The sequence below is a fragment of the Xyrauchen texanus genome, chromosome 26, assembly GCF_025860055.1.
Source record: "Xyrauchen texanus isolate HMW12.3.18 chromosome 26, RBS_HiC_50CHRs, whole genome shotgun sequence".
Lineage (NCBI taxonomy): Eukaryota > Metazoa > Chordata > Actinopteri > Cypriniformes > Catostomidae > Xyrauchen > Xyrauchen texanus.
This window is the reverse complement of record NC_068301.1, coordinates 25,568,226-25,588,976: the sequence shown is the minus strand read 5'-3', so window position 1 is coordinate 25,588,976 and position 20,751 is coordinate 25,568,226. Positions and strand designations below refer to the sequence as shown.

At 37.2% G+C, this 20,751-nt stretch overlaps 1 protein-coding gene across 1 annotated transcript; it reads left to right on the top strand.

Moving 5' to 3' along the window:
- Positions 1–1,951: 1,951 nt before the first annotated feature.
- On the top strand, positions 1,952–19,009 carry LOC127619854 (serine/threonine-protein kinase 3). Its single transcript, XM_052092867.1, has 11 exons — positions 1,952–2,109; positions 2,437–2,517; positions 2,605–2,733; positions 2,861–2,975; positions 9,355–9,519; positions 9,621–9,788; positions 9,947–10,084; positions 11,890–12,015; positions 12,137–12,338; positions 12,596–12,768; positions 17,406–19,009. Exons 1-11 carry the CDS (start codon positions 2,087–2,089, stop codon positions 17,562–17,564), a joined length of 1,479 nt encoding a protein of 492 aa, XP_051948827.1. The 5' UTR covers positions 1,952–2,086; the 3' UTR covers positions 17,565–19,009.
- Positions 19,010–20,751: the final 1,742 nt, after the last annotated feature.

The following is a 20,751-nucleotide window of genomic DNA, read 5'->3' as shown; positions in this document are numbered from 1 at the left end:
GATACTAGGAGATACAGTGTAAATTTACATAGTCAACTGAAACAAAAGTCTGTCTTTTTGAGAGGTAACTTTGAGAAACTTGAGCTTGTGCTGTCATGGTAACAAGGGGCTGTTCAAACTGAACGTGTTTTTGCGTCCGCTCGCGCTGTTTTTCAATCGTTAACATTCACTAGATGGATGTCTTTTGACAACTGCGTCACATTTCAGAGTGTTTATGGCATCTTTTATGGGAGCGCTGCATTTTTTTATGCTGTGTCAAGTTTAAAATAATTTCTTCAACTGATAAAAACGCGTCGCGGGACACTTGAGTTCTTCTCAATTCGAAAACTCGTCTGTCTGAACCGTTACTGAAGACATGCTTTAGCCAATAGTTAAATGAATGCAACTCATCCTCAATAAAATAAAATAAATGCTTATCTCAAAGTTACCAGAATTGAACGCTTTGGTGTTGTTTTTTTTTAGCAACAAACTCACGGGGGAGCATGCCCCCGGACCCCTTGATATAAAGTTTATTCGGCAGATTTAGAGGTGTGCAATTAATGAAAAAAATAAACAGGCCTACTGATCTTGTTTCGCGCACGCGCTCTGACTTACAGATACGTGCAAACGGACGAGTTAGGGGCCGTTCACACCGAATGTGTGTTTCTGCACGTCTGGGGGGCTGCCGTGCCTTGTTAAAACTGTGTATGATTACTTTTTCAGTACTGTTGAGAATTTTGCCTATGCTTACATAAAATACAGCTATACCAAGAGAAGATACTAGGAGAAGAAATTAGATAGGAAGCGATTTCGGGTTCAGGTCGAGTTCGGGCTTAAATAGACGGTATTGTCCAGGCCGGATAGGGTCAGGCCACAAGGTCTCGAGTACGGATCGGGTTCGGGTTTTATTTTAAGGCCTGTGCAGACCGCTAGGGATATTTCTGTGTTGTACTCTCAGATTAAATCCTGCAGGCGCCCATGATTTACGAGACTATAAGCACAAATACTTAATAAAAGATGACCTTTGTAAGGGTTACTAAATACTGATTCTTGGGTCTTGGGACTTTTGACAAAACACGTTGAGCAATTGTAACTGCTATTAATTTACAAATGAAAATATTTAAAATTGTAGATGTTATGAGGGATTAATAATAGCTAGAATGTATTTAACACAATTTTCCCCTTCAATTTCATTGAAAGATTATTATATAAAATCTATGGCACTTATTGTCTTCTCACTACATCTAAAACAGAATGTCCACAGAGAAGGGTTCAATCATTCATATGCAATAAAATGGATATTTTTTTTTTTTAATGATTAGCCTAAAAACAGCTTGTTTCATCAAAAGCAACAATTAATATCTCATATCAGAGCAAGGTTGTTTTTCAACAACACATGCGTGTCATATGGTTTCAAAGTTGTGTCCCCACTTTTTGTCAACACCTTCAGACATTAATTAAAAAAGTAATAAAATCAGGCAATATATGGGGCAGCTGAGATTCTGAAAGACCCCTTGCCACCTTCCAAAAATTCATAAATATCCCGATATTGTTTTACTGTGTGAGAAACCGCTCCCAATGATTCGGTGTGAGTGAGAGCTCTGAACGAATTGTACTGAATCACAAATTGATTCTGACCGTTTTACAAACCACCAATTATGGCCAATTAACTGAAAATATCTGACTCAAAATAAGTATTAATTCGCAAATTGATATTACTAGTTCTTCTAAACAGGTACACATTAAATGATTGGTGAAATATTCTGAGTAAATATTTATCAGATCAGTCGAAGCGCTCGTGGTACGCACAGTACAGCTGCAGGTGTCACTGCCCTGAGTTATGTGATTATTCTCAGTCATGTTTATAATAATTATTTCATATGTCGAATTCTCTCGGGACTTTTATTTTGAAGTATTTTGTATTATGGAAAATCCCACACGTCAGCTAGCTTCACACATCGCTGTTAGCAGCGGCACGGAAAGGCAGATAGAAGTGCTTCCTGAAAGTCTAATCAAAACATGCGTTATAGCTCCTTAACTTTGATCCTGAGCCAGCAAAGTTTTTGAAATTAACCAGAAAATACTTATAGTAACTTAAATAACAAGAATGGATCAGCCGGTGCCCAGAAAGTAAGTAAAATATCCAGCTCGGCCAACCAGTTATCTGTCTAGCTAATATTTACAGGCCTCAACTCAATAGCCAAACTGAAACTGTAGATCAGTGAACTAACTTTAACTAGCTTTTGTGTTTATATTCATAATTTACCTAGCAAACTATATCTACAGGACGATGTTTGAACGCAGTCTGGATAAATTTAGTTACTGTATTAATTTGTACATTTTCTACACGTAATGTCATTATAATAATTAATAATAATATATTGTAAGTTTCAAGAAAGCTCCTGGTGTATGAACCCCTGACATTTAAAACTGAATACGTTTGTCCTTTCTCAACAGTAAACTGAAGAAGCTAAGTGAAGACAGTCTAACCAAGCAGCCAGAGGAAGTATTTGATGTTCTTGAAAAGCTTGGAGAAGGGTATGTATCAACCTTTCTTTTTTGCCTTGTAATACTGAATGCAGATAATTTGTATATAATTAAAATTTAATATGTGTTTTGTTTCAGTTCGTATGGCAGTGTTTTTAAAGCCATTCACAAGGAATCAGGCCAAGTGGTGGCCATCAAACAGGTACCTGTAGAATCAGATCTGCAGGAGATCATCAAAGAGATCTCCATTATGCAGCAGTGTGACAGGTAAAGACATTTAGTAGATGATAAATAACCTTTTATTGATTAAGGTAACCTTTGCTTGATGTATATTTTTGTTTGGTCTATATTTTGTAATTTCCAACATAGTGATTTTCTCCTTGTACTTTATCAGTCCGTATGTGGTGAAGTACTATGGCAGCTATTTCAAGAACACAGACCTGTGGATTGTGATGGAATACTGTGGTGCTGGATCAGTCTCTGATATTATCAGACTGCGCAACAAAACTGTAAGTAATGGGGTGGAAAGAAAGCAAAATACAGCACATTTTCATCACATGGTTTTTTTGGTAACACTTCACAATACATTTTAATACAACAGAAGTAACTATACACATCCTTTTTTAAATCTTGTTTAATGGTAGTTTCAACAAATAGTTTATATTTATTTAAAAAGTATAGTATTTAATTTAATAAACTAGCATTAAATGGTACCTTATTGTAAAGTGTACTGGTTATTTTAAGGGTCCACAATAATTCACTAGTTAAGCATGAATAAGACAATAATTAATAATTAACTAAATGTTGAGTAAGGCTATCTTAGCCATAAATTTCAACTTATTAAACACATTATTTTTGTGTTGAAAGTAATGTTATTAATACACAATATCAGAGATCCATCATAAATCAAATTTACTAAACAATATTCATCCAGTTACTAAAAATGTAATAACATTTTCTTATAAAGGCAACTTGACCCCTCTTCTAAAGAAAATTGTTTACCTATTCAACTTACTGGTTTTTTTTGGTTTTTTTGCATTTATTAGGTGGCGTTCAAGTTCACTTAAATATATTAATACCTTAATCATGACTAGGCCTGGGTATTGATACAGATTTTTTGATTTGGATTCAAAAGCTTTCGTTTCGATATCGATTCATATGGGTATATTTCATTTATAATATCACTTTTGCTTACATGTAAAATAGGGCTGAAATGATTAGCCGATGTTATCGACAACGTTGACAATAAAAAAAAATTAACATGACATCACATTAATTTAATTAATTAATTTAATTTGACCAATTGTCACACATTATACATACATTTCTGCATATACATGGTGAAATTATTTATTTTTCACATATCCCAGCTAAGCTGGGGTCAGAGTGCAGGGTCAGCCATGATACGGCTCCTGGAGCAGATAGGTTCAAGGGCCTTGCTCAAGGGCCCAACAGTGGTGTCTTGGTGGTGTTGGGGCTTGAACCCACGACCTTCTGATCAGTAACCCAGAGCCTTAACCGCTGAGCCACCACTGCCTTACATTGTAATGATGGTGCGCGAGAGCAGCACTGCAGCTCGCGCCTGACTGAGGAGAGGAAGAATTACACAGACCACAGTCAGGTGATGTAGATCTCAAAGTATGAGGGAATTATAATACAAAATAAGTAAATACAGAAGCACTCTCGTTGTGGAATAAGTGGAGCTGGAGACTGCTCCGCTGAAGCAAATCTTGCCCCTGTGTTACATCTAAAATGCGGTTATATTTAATGCATTTTAGCTTTATTAAAGTGCAAATAATATGGAAGCAGATCATGTAACTAACTATAAACTAGCATTTTTCTGTGTGGTCAGCGCCTGTTCTATGTGTTGTGTGAATGTCCCGATCTAAGGGGAGAGACTGAAACGGCATCCGGCTGATGAACACTCTGTTGCGGGAATGCTTGTCCCTCGAGTGCACAAGCTTAATGCAGACAGATTATAACGCGATGGCTTGTGATTTATTGAATAATAATATATGTGTTACTGTGCATTTCTTATCGTGAAGAAAATTGGCAATACACAGCTTTAATAATATGAGAGAGTTTGTTTTTTGAGAGTTAAAGATTGATTGAAGTGAACAGAAAGGTGAGAGAGGAAGTCTTCGCCCCATTGTACACTGCAACAATATACATTTATGATTTGTTTTTATTTTGGATTGTTTTCCAATATAAATATCTAAAACTCCTTTAAAACAACGTACATTTACTTTAGCAGCTATACTGTGGAAGAATAAATTGTTGAATATAATATTAAAAATACAAATATTTTAAAATATTTAAAAATTCTTTAAAAAAAAATAATATGCATTGACATGAGAAACAGCATATAAGATATTTACACTTGCTTTTAGAGAATAGATCTTCCATATAAGTATATTTTGTCTTAACTGCACTCGCAGAAGTATAACCAAGTAAAAAATACACTTATATATAAAATACACTTATATTTAATATACATTGTCTTAAAGCAAGTCTAAATATCTTATCTGTTGCTTCTCAATTAATTGTACCTTGCTTTAAGGATTTGTAGACATTTTTAAATGGAAAACAAGACAAAACACTTGATTAAAATAGGGTTTTTTTGCAGTGAATTTCATTACGAATTAAACTTATAAAAAGTGTTTTTCACCCCCTTTAATTCAGTGAATGTCATTTAGAGGTAATTTAAGCACATTTAATACAACTTTTTAAGTCGGGATGCAAGCAGAATAATCGGTTAAGAGCTAATGATTAATTTTTGCAATAATCGCAGAATAGTCGAATAATCGTTCTAATAATCGTTAGATTAATCGATTATCAAAATAATAGTTAGTTGCAGCCCTAATGTATAACAACTTCTCTCCCAGCCACAGGGTCCTACTAACTAGGTACAATATAAAAATATATTTTTTACTAATGATATTTTATCAGTTTTTTAACATTTTGGTCACATTTTAGCTTTTTAAAAATTAACAGATCAATGTATTTAATCAATAATTATAATAATATATTAAATATATTATATTTTGCTAAATTGTTATTGTTTAATTGCATAATTTGTACTATTTACAGGCATTTACATTGATTTGAACATGTGCTAAAATCCGGTACTGTCTCTTGAAGAGAATCCAGCATTTCTGTAAACAGCATCTTTAAATGAGCGCATGTTAATGAGAAATACTCTAATGCCGTTATCTTATCTGTGCTATGCCTGATTAGAATGAAATGTTTCTTTTTTGTTGTTGTTTATGATCAGCAACTGACTGTAAAGAACAGAAAGGGTGAATCAATAATCCACTTAGCAGTCCGAACTGTTCTTTGTAGTATTCTGATGTCCGATTTGGTAGTTGAACCAAACCAGACAGTTATTGAAGTGCAGAGGGCAGACTGAATGACTGCTGAGTTGAACTGTATCAGCAGTGACTGTGGCAGGTTAAACTTCCTCAGCTGGTGAAGGAAGTACAACCTCTGCTGGACCTTTTTCACAATGGAGTCAATGTGTGACTTCCACTTCAGGTCCTGTGAGATGATAGTGCCCAGGAACCTGAATGACTCCACTGCTGCCACAGTGCTATTCAGAATGTGAGCAGTGATAATGCTGGGGTGTTCTTACTGAAGTCCACAATCATCTCCACTGTTTTGAGTAGTGTTGATACAAGAGTACAGATACCAGTTAAATTTGACTGTTCTCGATATCATATATTTCGATACCACAGCAAAAATATGCTAATACAATATGTGCTACTGAACTCACCAGTTTAGGTATTTTTTATAATTTAATAATAATTATTATTTTCCAGAACATGTTTTAAATTTCAATTTAATTTAATCAAAATGGTGTCTAATCAATTAATTCTTAAACTTTTAACAAGTGAAAATTGAACTTTTTAACATGTCATTGCGTTTATTTATTTCAAACTTTTATACAACACAGAATTGGCCTACTGAACCAATGTGTAGCTCTGTAAGATTGCAGAAACACTGGTATCCTTAAATTTTTTTATTTTAGTATCGACTTGGTACCAGAGTACCTGTACTTTTGACTTAAAACATTTACATTTATGCATTTGGCAGACGCTTTTATCCAAAGCGACTTACAGTGCACTTATTACATGGACAATCCCCCCGGAGCAACCTGGAATTAAGTGCCTTGCTCAAGGACGCAATGGTGGTGGCTGTGGGGCTCGAACCAGCGACCTTCTGATTAACAGATATGTGCTTTAGCTCACTACACCACCACCACCACTCCTCAAAATAACTAGTTTTAAGCATGTTCAGCTCCAGGTTGCTTTGGCTGCACCAGACAGCCAGCTGTTCAGCCTCTCTTCGGTATGCAGACTCCTCTGCATCTTGGATGAGGCCGATGAGAGTGGTGTCATCTGCAAACTTCAGGAGATTGACAGAGGGGTCCTTGGCGATGCATTCGTTGGTGTTCATGGAGAAGAGTAGTGGGAAGCGCACATCCCTGAGTGGCACCAGTGCTGATATTACATGTGCTGGAAGTGAATTTCCCCAGTCTCACTAGCTGCTGCCTGTCCATCAGAAATTTGGTGATCCACTGACAGAAAGAGGTGGGAACAGAGAGTTGGTTTAATTTAGTTCAGAGAATAGCTGGGATTATGGTGTTGAAAGCTGAATTGAAGTCCACAACAGTTCAAAGAGGTAGTGGGCTGGGTAAGTGGGGTCCAGAGTGGTTTTTCCATTTTTCATTCTTGATGTGTACAGTTCTTGGAGGGTGGGAAAGGGTGAATCAATAATCCGCTCAGGAGTCCGAACTGTTCTTTGTAGTATTCTGAATGTCCGATTGGCTAGCTGAACCAAACCAGACAGTTACCCTTCCAGACTCATCTGCATCTTGGATGCGGCCGATAAGAGTGGTGTCATCTGCAAACTTCAGGAGATTGACTGAGGGGTCCTTGGCGATGCATTCGCTTGGTGTTCATGGAGAAGTGTAGTGGGGAGCACACAAATCCCTGAGTGGCACCAGTGCTGACATTACATGTGCCGGAAGTGAATTTCCCCAGTCTCACTAGCTGCTGCCTGTCCTTCAGAAAGTTGGTGATCCACTGACAGAAAGAGGTGGGAACAGAGAGTTGGTTTAATTTAGTCCAGAGGATTGCTGGGATTATGGTGTTGAAAGCTGAATTGAATTCCACAAAAAGGATGCTTGCATGTGCAATGGTCTGTCCAGATGTTGTGGATATGATAAGCATTTGCTCGATAAGCAAATTGAAGGGGGTCCAGAAAGGGTTCAGGTCCTTCAGGTGGGCCAACACTTGTTTCTCAAATGACCACAAACTTCAGAGCGACGTGTCTGTAGTCATTATTCTTGATCTTGGGTTTCTTTGGGACGGGGATGATGTTGGAGCATTTGAAGAAGCAGGGAATTTCACACTCCGCTAGTGATCTGTTGAAGATCTGTGTGAAGATGGGGGTCAGCTGGTCAGCACAGGCTTTTAAACAGACTTCCGACAATTTCTTTTCCACACTTATTATATCCATGTATGTCGTTACAGATGAATCATATAGAACAGTGAAATCACTCACAGAAACACAGAGACTCCATTTTCTTAAAAGGAGATGGTTGATGCGAGATCCACCGTCACCGTATTCACTTCTATTGATTGTCGCTCCCGATACTCACTCTTCATTTGCATCAAGTTAAACTTTTCTCAACTTTGTCATGTCACATCTAGTTGCCAGAGGTCACTATCGCCGGTGTCATAATCAAATGAGTCCGCCCGTGAAAATGGGTCTGCATCTGACGTCATAGGAATTCCATTGGCTCATAGAACTTTTAATGAGTACTCCATTCACTGCCTGAGTAGAAATCCTACAAAATCCTTTTTATGTTATATGTCAATATAACTTTGTGAATATGACATTTAATCATGTTACACATATGTAAAATTAAATATTTCTTGTTCAGTTTTTCAGTTAGCTTACATTTGGCAATATGTGCCACATAATTAGCCTACTGAACCACAGTGTATAAAATATGTTACTTATTTACAAACCTTACAATCGTATATGCACTCCAGCTGTAATGATGGAAAAATAATTGTGTCCTGAGCAGGTTTGAGTACATTTAAAACGGTTAGCTAAAACCAATTTTTTTCCAAAACATTTCTTTAACTTATGATTGTTTTTTTAATAAGCATGTTCATTAATTATGTGAAGCCAGTCAATTTATTGTCATATCTATGGATTTAAGAATCCATATCGAGATTGTTCAAATAAAGATCGTGATGCATCGGAAAATCTATATTTTCACCCACCCCTACTAATTAGTATTGGTTTTACTAATAAATAATATTGCTATAATGTTGTATTAAAGACATCTTAACTCCCTCCCTGTTCTGAAGTAAATATTTTACCTACTCAAATTATTGGATTGTTTTGCACTTATTAGATGGAATTTTAAATTTATTGAACTATATTATGACTAACTATTAGTACTGGTTTTACTAAATTGTTAATAATGAACTGCATTAATGAACTACTACTAATTAACTAATTTCATTCAATTAAATTAATCTTAAAATAAACACAATCTGGTTCATTTTTGTGACATTTATTAGCTGATTACAGTATTTGCAGTAAACTAAAAAAAGTTTTATTTGAATTGACATATTTTTATAATTTACTAATTACCCTTAATTACTTGCATAATATAGTAAACTTGAAATTTTATCCCTGAAATGGAGCATTTATAACATTACTTTCCAAAAATAAGACATTCAATAAGTTGTAAATGATGGCTAAGATAGCCTTACTCTACATTCAGTTAATTGTTAATTAATTCTTAACTAGTGCGTTATTGTGGAGCCTTAAATGAATGTATTACCCTGTTTTCTTTCTCTTGACAAGCTCACTGAGGAAGAGATCGCCACAGTTCTCAAATCCACTTTGAAAGGTCTTGAGTATCTCCATTTCATGAGGAAAATCCACAGGGACATCAAAGCTGGGAATATTCTCCTCAACACAGAGGGCCATGCTAAACTAGCTGATTTTGGAGTGGCAGGACAACTTACGGTGAGTATCAAAATGTAGGGATTGAATACAGTATATCACAATTAATGAATCCATTTAACCATTCAATGTTTTTTTATATATATATATAATTGCCTCTAAAGGACACAATGGCCAAAAGAAATACGGTTATTGGAACACCCTTCTGGATGGCCCCCGAGGTGATCCAGGAGATTGGGTACAACTGTGTGGCAGATATCTGGTCTCTTGGTATCACATCCATAGAAATGGCTGAGGGAAAGCCTCCTTATGCAGACATTCATCCTATGAGGGTGAGTGGAATATACAAATAAGACAGCAGTTTTACTTTTAACCTTAAAATACCTTGACCAGAAACATACAATATATCAAAATCATGCATTAACTTGACAGACAACTGGATAGCCATAGTTTCTCTTAACATGTTTTGATATTTTTGTCTATACTTCAGGCTATTTTTATGATTCCAACAAATCCTCCACCCACATTCCGGAAACCAGAGCTGTGGAGTGATGAATTCACAGATTTTGTGAAGAAATGTCTTGTGAAGAACCCCGAGCAGAGAGCCACAGCCACTCAACTTCTGCAGGTTGGGAAAGAGCCATATATTGCTTACACACTTGTGGTCATGTATACATGTAGACCGTTGTATGCAGAGGTGTAGTGGTAAAAAAAGAGGTGGGTAAACTATAAATTCTGGTGGACCACGACGTGGGCCACTGCCTACCGGTGTATGTGTATCCTGATGACATCGCTATAGGCTATCATTTGATGGTACTACCAAGGGTATCACTGGTTGTTCCCTCATCATAGGTTACACAATCACTATTCAATTCATACATTAATCTAAGTTCTTGTTAAAGAGACCAAAGAAGGCATAATATGGTTGAAATCTATAAAGTTTACTAAATGACAAAACAGAGAGAACAAAAATATTTAAGAGAGATAGAGAGGGAGGCTTATATCCAGGGCTTCCAATGCAATACTGTACATAATGATTAGGGATTTGGGATTATTTTCATAGTCGATTAATCTGTTGAATATTTTCTCGATTAATCAATTAGTTGTTTGGTCTATAATATGTCAGAACAATGTGGATCAGTGTTTCCCAAAAGCCCAGGAGGATGACGTCCTCAAATGTCTCGTTTTGTCCACAACTCAAAGATATTCAGTTTACTGTCACAGAGGAGAGAAGACACTAGAACATATTCACATTTAACAAGCTGGAATCAAATAATTTTTGCCCGCCACAATATCAACGCAGACCGCCACACATTGATTTTCGATTTATTTTTAATTTTTTACTAAGCCTATTTAAAATCGTATTTGATTGCAGAGAGCCATAGCGCATTCGCGCAGCACTAGGCTACCTCTCTCTCTCTCTCTCTCTCTCTCTCTCTCTCTCTCTCACCCGTACCTCTCGGGCTCTCTCTCCGTCATGGAGCGCCGCTGTATAAATCTGTCCAACACAGCACTGTCAGTTATTACTTATTAGCCAGCATGCAAGGAGCCTAGCTAATAAGGAGAGCTAAGTTATTGTTAGAATACAGCTGGATTTTTGAGGTCAGCGCACTGTATATAGCTAGTAGTAGTCAATATCGATGCACGCGCATGGGAAACACTGGCAGCAGTGCATTATGAAAGACTTCGTCTTAGGTTTAACAACCTATGAAACTAATAATGAACAATATGAAACTAAAACGACATAAGCTTAATTTAAAATGGCTTAGGAACTATCTATTTAGAGGTGGATAAACGCAATTTAGAGGTGGATAAACCCACTTTGGAGGTGGGTAAACGCTATTTCCGAATTTTGGAGGTGCGTAAACGGCGTTTACGTGCGTTTAGCCTCCACCTCATCCCTGGTTGTATGTGCATCTAAAATGCAGAAACAAATTAGCTACATTCTTATAAACTAAAAGATGAATAAGCTGATAGATCATTTTAGTTTGAAGGCCATTTCCCATTTTTCCCAGTCGCAAGTACATGTGTCCACTCATTTAGTATTTATGACATATATTTAAAACTCTCACATGAGTTGGAGACTCCAGTCGTATCAAGCTATTTTATTCTACATATGGTCATTCTCCCCTCATGGTGTGATTCAGAACACATTTTTAGCCTTGTACTGCTAATTTTATCTCAGTAACCCCCTATTATCAAACATTTTCAGTTACTTAATAGATTAATAATGGGTTATAAATAAGCCTACAAACAGAGTATTTTTATTATGGCATCTGGAAACTAAACCTTTGCGTCATTCTCCATCCATGCCAATCAATAGAGACATTTTTGTATCAGTAAGCAAAATGCAAACAATAAACTACTTTGTGCACCTTTTAATAAGTGTTTGCTACACTTTCCAATTTACATATTATTTGGTCTGTTTTACAGCATCCTTTTATAACCAGTGCTAAGCCAGTAACCATTCTACGAGACCTGATTACAGAGGCTATGGAGATGAAGGTAAAGAAACAACAGGAGCAACAGAGAGAGCTGGAGGAGGATGACGAGAACTCGGTAGGAATTGCACTTATTATGAGACCATTGACAAAAATTTGCACAGTTCCAAATTTTCCTGTTTAAGGTGAACCACAGCATTTGTGTTTTAGCTGATGTTGTATTTCACTGTATTCCACAGGAGGAGGAAGTGGAAGTGGATTCCCACACCATGGTGAAGTCTGGCTCGGAGAGCGCTGGCACTATGCGAGCCACAGGAACCATGAGTGAAGGGGCTCAGACCATGATCGAGTACGGCGGCACCATGCTGGAGTCCGACCTGGGCACCATGGTCATTAACAGCGATGATGAAGAAGATGAGGTTGATCTTGGCTCAATGAGGAGTAAGTGTTGGAGTTATTGGTGATTTTAACAGTCATCAAAAACCTGGGATTATCTGGGGATTTACAATTGGGATTGTGGCCCTAAAAAATGCTCTTTATAAATGCAATCTCTATGAAAAATATCCTCAGCCAGTAATGATGAATGAATGAAAGTAATGAAAAGGATTGGACAAAAGAAGTGTGAACCCTGTTTTAGCTTTTCATTTTACATTTTTATGACACATTTAGATGGAAAATATGTTTTCCCCTGTAAATAGGAAATCCTACAGCTCAGCAAGCTCCACGTCCATCCTTCATGGACTACTTCGACAAACAGGACTCAAACAAAGCACAAGAGAGTTACAACCACAACCAGCAGGACCCTTATTTAATTTCCAAGACCGCTTTTCCAGACAATTGGAAAGTGCCTCAAGATGGAGACTTTGATTTTGTAAGTGCTTTGATACCATGTCATTTTAGTGGTCGACCGATATGGACTTATTAATGGCAGATGCTGATATCTAGAGAGCGAGGTTGCTAATTGGCAGGTATAATCCCTATATATATATATCAATGGCAATGGTTCTAATGCTGAGCCTGTGCTAGGCTGGTTCATGGCCAGGGCAATCAAGAGCCTATGGTAAACCGGCCTCACTTTTCCACAGACTTGAGATATTCATGAACTTGTTAAGCTCTATAAACTTTCATAGAGGACTTGTGATTAACCTAGGTGTAGAACCTGGTCATATTCTAGATTTTTGCCTTAGCATATATTATGTTTATGTCTTGATAGAGAATCTCCATCAGTTTACTTAACAGATAGCAGCAATCTTCCTAACAGAATAGCTGGCCAAAAATGACTTCACAAAACAAATGTACAAAATCAGATGAGAATAGTGTAATGAAAGCTTAACAACATTGACAAATGTAATAACTTACCTAGATCAGCTACAGAAGACACTTGCGATTCTGTGTTTTATATCAAGTGTGATCAACGCCCACGTTAGAGCTTACTGGTCGGTATCTGAGCACACTGTTGCTCCGTCCACTGCCGCTTTTGCTTATGTCCTTCTTTTGGTCGCTGTGCTCTCTTGTAAGGTTTTATCTTGCCGTATCTCTTCTTGTAGACCCCCTTTTCAATCAAGTTTATTATGAATCTCCGAAGAGTGCTCATTTCATCCGCTATTGCTGAACATTTTGCTTGACATTTTGTGGGTTTTTTATTGTTGATATATAGTAAAGAAGTACTCATTGCTGCAGATGGTATCAATCTAAACTGTTGTTACATTATCCCACCCTCTGATGTAATCAGTCCTTGCTCGGAGACCAGCAAGTTTTTGGGGCTGGTGCAGAACCAGGTTTTCTGCCCTGGAACTGCTTTTCTTTTCTGCAGTGGAAATGCTCGTAACTGTTCAAGAATGCGCACCGGCCCAGGAACCTGGCCCCGAACCATCTTATGTATAAATTCTGTAATAGGGTTGGGATCGAGAACCGGTTCTTGGTCAGAACTGGTTCTGTTCTTTACAAAATACCTGAATCGTATTCTGCATATCTTTCGGTTCCATTAACTGTTCCCTTGCATGCATTTTTCACCAGTGCGGATGGAACACTGTACTAAAATTTTCTGACTGTGTAGCAATGGATTGCAGCCGGTCAGGAACATCATTTCACGTCAACCATCAGAAGGGGTGGAAAAAATTAGCTCAGTGATTTAATCTGTGGCATGATTATTGGTGCCAGACAGGCTGGCTTGTGTATTTCTGTAACTGCTGATTTCCTGTGAATAGCATCTTAGAATGCACAACATGTCAAACTTGAAGCTGATGGGCTACAACAACAAGGACCATAGTGTTCCTAATAAAGTGCTCTGTGTGTGTGTGTGTGTGTGTGTGTGTGTGTGTGTGTGTGTGTGTATATATGTATATATGTATACACTCACCTAAAGGATTATTAGGAACACCATACTAATACTGTGTTTGACCCCCTTTCGCCTTCAGAACTGCCTTAATTCTATGTGGCCTTGATTCAACAAGGTGCTGAAAGCATTCTTTAGAAATGTTGGCCCATATTGATAGGATAGCATCTTGCAGTTGATGGAGATTTGTGGGATGCACATCCAGGGCACGAAGCTCCCGTTCCACCACATCCCAAAGATGCTCTATTGGGTTGAGATCTGGTGATTGTGGGGGCCATTTTAGTAAAGTGAACTCATTGTCATGTTCAAGAAACCAATTTGAAATGATTCGAGCTTTGTGGCATGGTGCATTATCCTGCTGGAAGTAGCCATCAGAGGATGGGTACATGGTGGCCATAAAGGGATGGACATGGTCAGAAACAATGCTCAGGTAGGCCGTGGCATTTAAACGATGCTCAATTGGCACTAAGGGGCCTAAAGTGTGCCAAGAAAACATCCCCCACACCATTACACCACCACCACCAGCCTGCACAGTGGTAACAAGGCATGATGGATCCATGTTCTCATTCTGTTTACGCCAAATTCTGACTCTACCATCTGAATGTCTCAACAGAAATCGAGACTCATCAGACCAGGCAACATTTTTCCAGTCTTCAACTGTCCAATTTTGGTGAGCTCTTGCAAATTGTAGCCTCTTTTTCCTATTTGTAGTGGAGATGAGTGGTACCTGGTGGGGTCTTCTGCTGTTGTAGCCCATCCGCCTCAAGGTTGTGCGTGTTGTGGCTTCACAAATGCTTTGCTGCATACCTCGGTTGTAACGAGTGGTTATTTCAGGCAAAGTTGCTCTTCTATCAGCTTGAATCAGTCGGCCCATTCTCCTCTGACCTCTAGCATCAACAAGGCATTTTAGCCCACAGGACTGCCGCGATACTGGATGTTTTTCCTTTTCACACCATTCTTTGTAAACCCTAGAAATGGTTGTGCGTGAAAATCCCAGTAACTGAGCAGATTGTGAAATACTCAGACCGGCCCGTCTGGCACCAACAACCATGCCACGCTCAAAATTGCTTAAATCACCTTTCTTTCCCATTCTGACATTCAGTTTGGAGTTCAGGAGATTGTCTTGACCAGGACCACACCCCTAAATGCATTGAAGCAACTGCCATGTGATTGGTTGATTAGATAATTGCATTAATGAGAAATTGAACAGGTGTTCCTAATAATCCTTTAGGTGAGTGTATATATATGTATGTATATTAGTGATGCACCGAAATGAAAATTATGGGCCGAAACAAAAATTTTTATAGCCATTTTAAAATAGTTTTTTTTTATATATATAATTGTATGAATATTATACTTTTTCATTAATTTCATGAATTTAATGAATCTGAATTGAAAAACTACAAATCAATAAAATGATCACACTTTTATTGTAACACCAAAATTGGACAATATATATTATAACAATATTAAATATATTATTCTTTATTCAGTTCTTTAACAATCAAATTTAACAGATTTTTTTTTTTTTAGCAATTATCCAATAAATGTAACGTTCTAGAAAATTCTAATGATATGCAAAACAGCAGTCAAGTAATGAACTTAGCAGCTCTAGGCTAGCATCTTGCAAATACAAAAAGTTTAAATATGTTACGCAGTCATTTTAATGATCACAGACAGAACAGCAGAGGGCCTCTATTCTGTTTATGTAAATGTATTTGTACTTTAATATAAAATTATTGTGCAAAACACAACACAATTTAGTAATAGAACTAAAACCAAACTCAAACTGTAAATGACAGATGTAGCCTCAAGTGAAGAACAAAGTTTTGCAGGGCTAAACAAATTTGAATGTAATTGCTATACACATAGCAAATTGGACTGCTTTCTATTTAAGTTAAAGTGTTTAGGTTTCTCTTCAAGAACAAAAGTTGCTCAACTTTCTGGCAACTCAAGAACATGAGATGCTGCACTGAATCTCTGACTCTCTCTCTCTGTGCTGGTGCTTGGGCAGATATATACCTGCGTGCAGTCCACACAAGCAATGGAAAGTGATCTTTGTTCATGCCCCAGGAGTCAAGAGGATTGTCGCGTTCGCAATATGAGCGTGAAGTGTTCAGACTGTGTTCCGCAACGTGGAAGGGCACCCGGTGGACGTTCTGGTGCCCTCCTAGGGAAAGATAGTGCCCTCCTTGGGAGTTGGTGCACTACGCAGACTGCGTAGTATGCGTATAGGTTGCGGCGGTACTGCTTATTAGTATTATATAGTATTTCCACACCGCTGACATCGGCCTTTGCTTGGAAGTGCCTTGAATGTGATTGGATCGATCGAGAGTGAAACCTGAGCACTGAGGGGCATATATATATCGGCTCATATTTTCGGCCTTTTTCTCTTTCAGCCAAAACAAAAAAATGCCATTTTCGGTGGCCGAAATTTCGGTGCATCCCTAATATATATATATATATATATATATATGAGAGAGAGAGAAAGAGAGAGATCAGCCACAACATTAAAACCACCTGCCATTCTTAGATTATATCCTTCTCACAATTGTACAGAGCAGTTATCTGAGTTACCGTAGACGCTATCAGTTCCATTCTCTGTTGTCCTCTATCATCAACAAGGTATTTCCTTCTACAAAACTGCCACTCACTGGATGTTTTTTGTTTTTGGCACCATTTGAAGTAAATTCTAGAGACTGTAGTGTGTGAAAATCCCAGGAATTCAGCAGTTACAGAAATACTCAAACCAGTCCATCTGAGATCAAATTTTTTCCCCAAATCTGATGGTTGATGTGATCATTAACTGAAGCTCCTGACCCGTATCTGAATGACTTTATGAACTACACTGCTCTCACACGATTGGCTGATTAGATAATCGCATGAATGATTGTTGGTGCTACATGGTGCAAACAGTATTCAATAACTACAATAAAGACTGAATCAAACTAATTGTTCATACAGTGGTCAGTGAATATGCCATTAATAGCAGCCAGTTACATAAATTGCACTTGAAACCGATGCAGATAATTAAAAAATACCAAATAACAGCCAATTTATCTGCCACGGTGATATATTGGTCGACCACAAATCATTGATTAGTCTTGCATGACCTGATAAAGCTTTAAACAGGTGATCACTGTTTGTGTGTTTATTACTATTTGTCTCTGTAGTTGAAAAACCTTGATTTTGAGGAGCTGCAGATGCGTCTCACTGCTCTGGATCCCATGATGGAGCGTGAGATTGAAGAACTACGGCAACGCTATACAGCTAAGAGGCAACCCATTCTCGATGCCATGGATGCAAAGAAACGCCGGCAGCAGAACTTCTAACTGTCAGATCACTGGCTGGCCAGATCTTCTGTTCCCTCCTGTTTTCAATATTTGTACTGATGCTTATTCTACACACCTGCTGTTTGTACATTTGAAGAAGGTCCCAGTGATGATTCTGAATCACTGATTTTGATGTCACAATTAAGATATTAGGAGTTCATTCTAAAACAAGCTGAACAATTTTTAATCTGTCTCATTCTTTCTCCATTATTATGAAGTATTTTTCATTTTTCTTCCATGTCTAAAAAATAAAAATAAATTGCCATTTCTACATCCATTTCTACATACTTGTTCAGTGCTGTTATGAAACCAAGGCAAATTGGTCTGGATGAGTAGTGAAAATAATAGTGAAATAGTGAAAATAACTGAACATTTGAGTTATTTTGGCATAATGCATAAAAACTGCTGGCTGGACTGCTACAAAGTCATTTTTAGGTGTGAATGGATTACTAAACCAAAGACAATCATGTAGAGAATGCCTTTGAGAGCTTGTTAACCCTATTTTTAAAGTTTGCTTTCCTACTAACTATAGGTTAGGATTCTGCTAATGTGGGACCATGTTACAGTAGAGATTAACATTGAAGAGATCTGCTCAGTCTTGAGTCTTAAGGTTACCTTTATTGGTAATAATTTAGAGAAAGAGAAAAGACAAATAATGCAGCTGTTTGTTCTGCTCATTCAAAATTCCCCACAAAGTAAGGCTTCCACTATCCACAGCTTTGTAAATATGCATGGCTTATTTAAGCTGAATGCCACTTTCTTTTTTTTTTTTTTTTTTTTTAAGTTTCTGTCTGATGTCTTTTTTCCCCCCTTATGCTGTTTTCAACGCAACTGGCTCCTTTGATAACGTGTGGAAAATATTTGTGTGAGGAAGTGAGAATTGCTTTTCCTGTGCCCCATACATAAGTTCTTGCTATTTATCTCAGGGTTTGTCTCTCTTGGTCTTTTTCAGAGTAATTTTATTGCAGTCCAATGTTTTTTTTTATTATGGCAATGGTACCATTTATTGTTTTGTAATCTCTCCATACCAAAAGCAATACAGCAACTCAAGGACACAGTAATGTAACTATACCAGTTCTGTGAATTCCCTCAATAAGTATTTTAATGGAAGGATGAGTTTTAAATTGACCTTAAGCAACCCTAAAGCCTCTCAAAATTGTTCATGCTCTGATTGTTGACTAATAAGGTCTATTAATCTGTGTTGGTTTGAAGTATATAGCCTGTTAATGGTTGCATTATTTTAGTTTAAGAGGTGGTTAGGGATGTTTCCAATGCCTTATGTTTCCTGTGGTTGAGTTATAACAGTTTATTCCATATTCTGACATTCACATTTAGGCACATTCTTACTGATCACTCTAATTTATTGTGTATTCATGTTTCATGCTATTTGTTTTTTTTTTGTTTTTTGCACTCTGCGCAGTGTTTTTAAATAAAGGTCTGTTACTTGTCTCCTCCCGCATCTTGGATTATTTAAAACATTTCACACTTTTACGGTAATAAGATATATTTGTGATGTAAATATTTTCTCCTGTCCAAGTTTAACTTGAAAAGACAAGTATAAGATCATGAGACCTGCAAACAAACATAGAGTTAAAAAATAAAATAAAATAAAATTGGTTCATTTTCCTTGGACTATAACACAATAGCATTATACATTTCAGATGATGATTAAATCATTCAGAATAAAATTGTCTGAGTAGAAACACAAATGCAAGGGTTTTAGGATTAGAAGGAAAGGCTTGGGGTTAGTTGAGAAGCAACACTGGCAATGGCAAATACTAGAACAAGATAGAAATATACCAGGGCCTGTATTCACAAAGATTTTTATCTTACCACTAGGAGGTAACCAAAGAGTTCCTAGCTAGGAGTTTTTGCTTAAAATCTATCAACAAAACTGCTATGAGCACGTTTTACTAAGAAAATCTGAGATAAGGCGGAGTTGACCTTGTTTCTATGGATGACATCCCGTTTTATTTAGTCCTCAGGATGACTTCTAAGCTGTCGTGGGTTTAGGAGCTATTTTAGTGTTAAAATTGATAGTGTTATAATTTATGATTTACTCTTAGATTAACATTTTAAGAGTCCTAAAAATAGGAGTGATTTTTAAGAGTTGTCCTAAATTTCCATGTTAGAAGCTTTAGCCTTAGGATTTTTTTGTGAATACAGGCCCAGAACATATTGATTTATTAACCTTAGACTACAAAGTAGTTTTTGTAAAGTAGTTTTATAAATTTAAAGCAATAAAGGAATATTCTGTCAAATTAACATGCATGTGAGGTTGCTCAGGATTAAATATTTTTATTTAAACCATAAGGTTCTTTGGTGTTTGCTGTATTGTGTTGTTCTGGTTTATTTCCAGATACATTCTTCTTGTATCCACCTTATTTTGGGAGTAAGCAGCGGCTCCATTTCTGGCAAATGTGAGAAATTTCAGCTGGCACTGACCCCAGTGCAAATAACTACAAGGTTATAATAACAGAGTTAGTGATCTTAGCTTATAAACTATCACACAACCACAAGATGTACAACAGAATTATCTGCCAATGTCAGATAATTTTCTAATGTCAGCATTTATAGTAAAAGAGTAAGTAAATCATTCACCTGTTGCTGTGTGTTGTTGTTTTGAAGAGACGGTAATAAAATCGGCTTCTTTCTTTACCGAGATTGTGACGATGCAGTCTTTCATTTCTCCATGTAAACCTCCATTCATATGTACCTGCATAACCTCCAATGATGCCTTTATTTATTTCCAAAGGCGGTGTTTCTTAAGCCATGCTGAATGCTGATCTTTGTGTCTGTTTACTATACACCGCTAAGAAAGAGAGAATGCTCTCTGACAAGAACAGCGAGTTAAATGTGTTTATTATTTTTCCAAGATGAAGCAAGATGCAGTTTTGGTGCAGAGAAAGTTGAAGCAGCATTTTCCCTGCATCTTTCTTCTCTCTGCTGGTTGTGTAAATTTTGTGGAGGCCTTTCAGATTGCACCCAGGACTGTCTGTGTCAGTGCCTGATTTCATTCATTCTGCCAGTGCAACAGTGTGTGATTTAAACAATGGCAAATTGTGTTAAATGGTAAAACTATGCGCTTAAAACCAATGAGTTTATGAAAATTGTAATTAATTATAATAATGTCACCATTTATTGCCAGCCTGTAATTTAAAGCAGCATAATGTAGTATGTTTGTATA

Excerpts from the sequence above, each read along its gene's own strand:
- LOC127619854 (XM_052092867.1), top strand. The coding sequence starts at position 2,087 with ATGGATCAGCCGGTGCCCAGAAA. Across the intron at positions 2,110-2,436 it reads GATCAGCCGGTGCCCAGAAA|TAAACTGAAGAAGCTAAGTG; the intron begins GTAAGTAAAATA and ends CTTTCTCAACAG. Across the intron at positions 12,769-17,405 it reads AAGATGGAGACTTTGATTTT|TTGAAAAACCTTGATTTTGA; the intron begins GTAAGTGCTTTG and ends TTGTCTCTGTAG.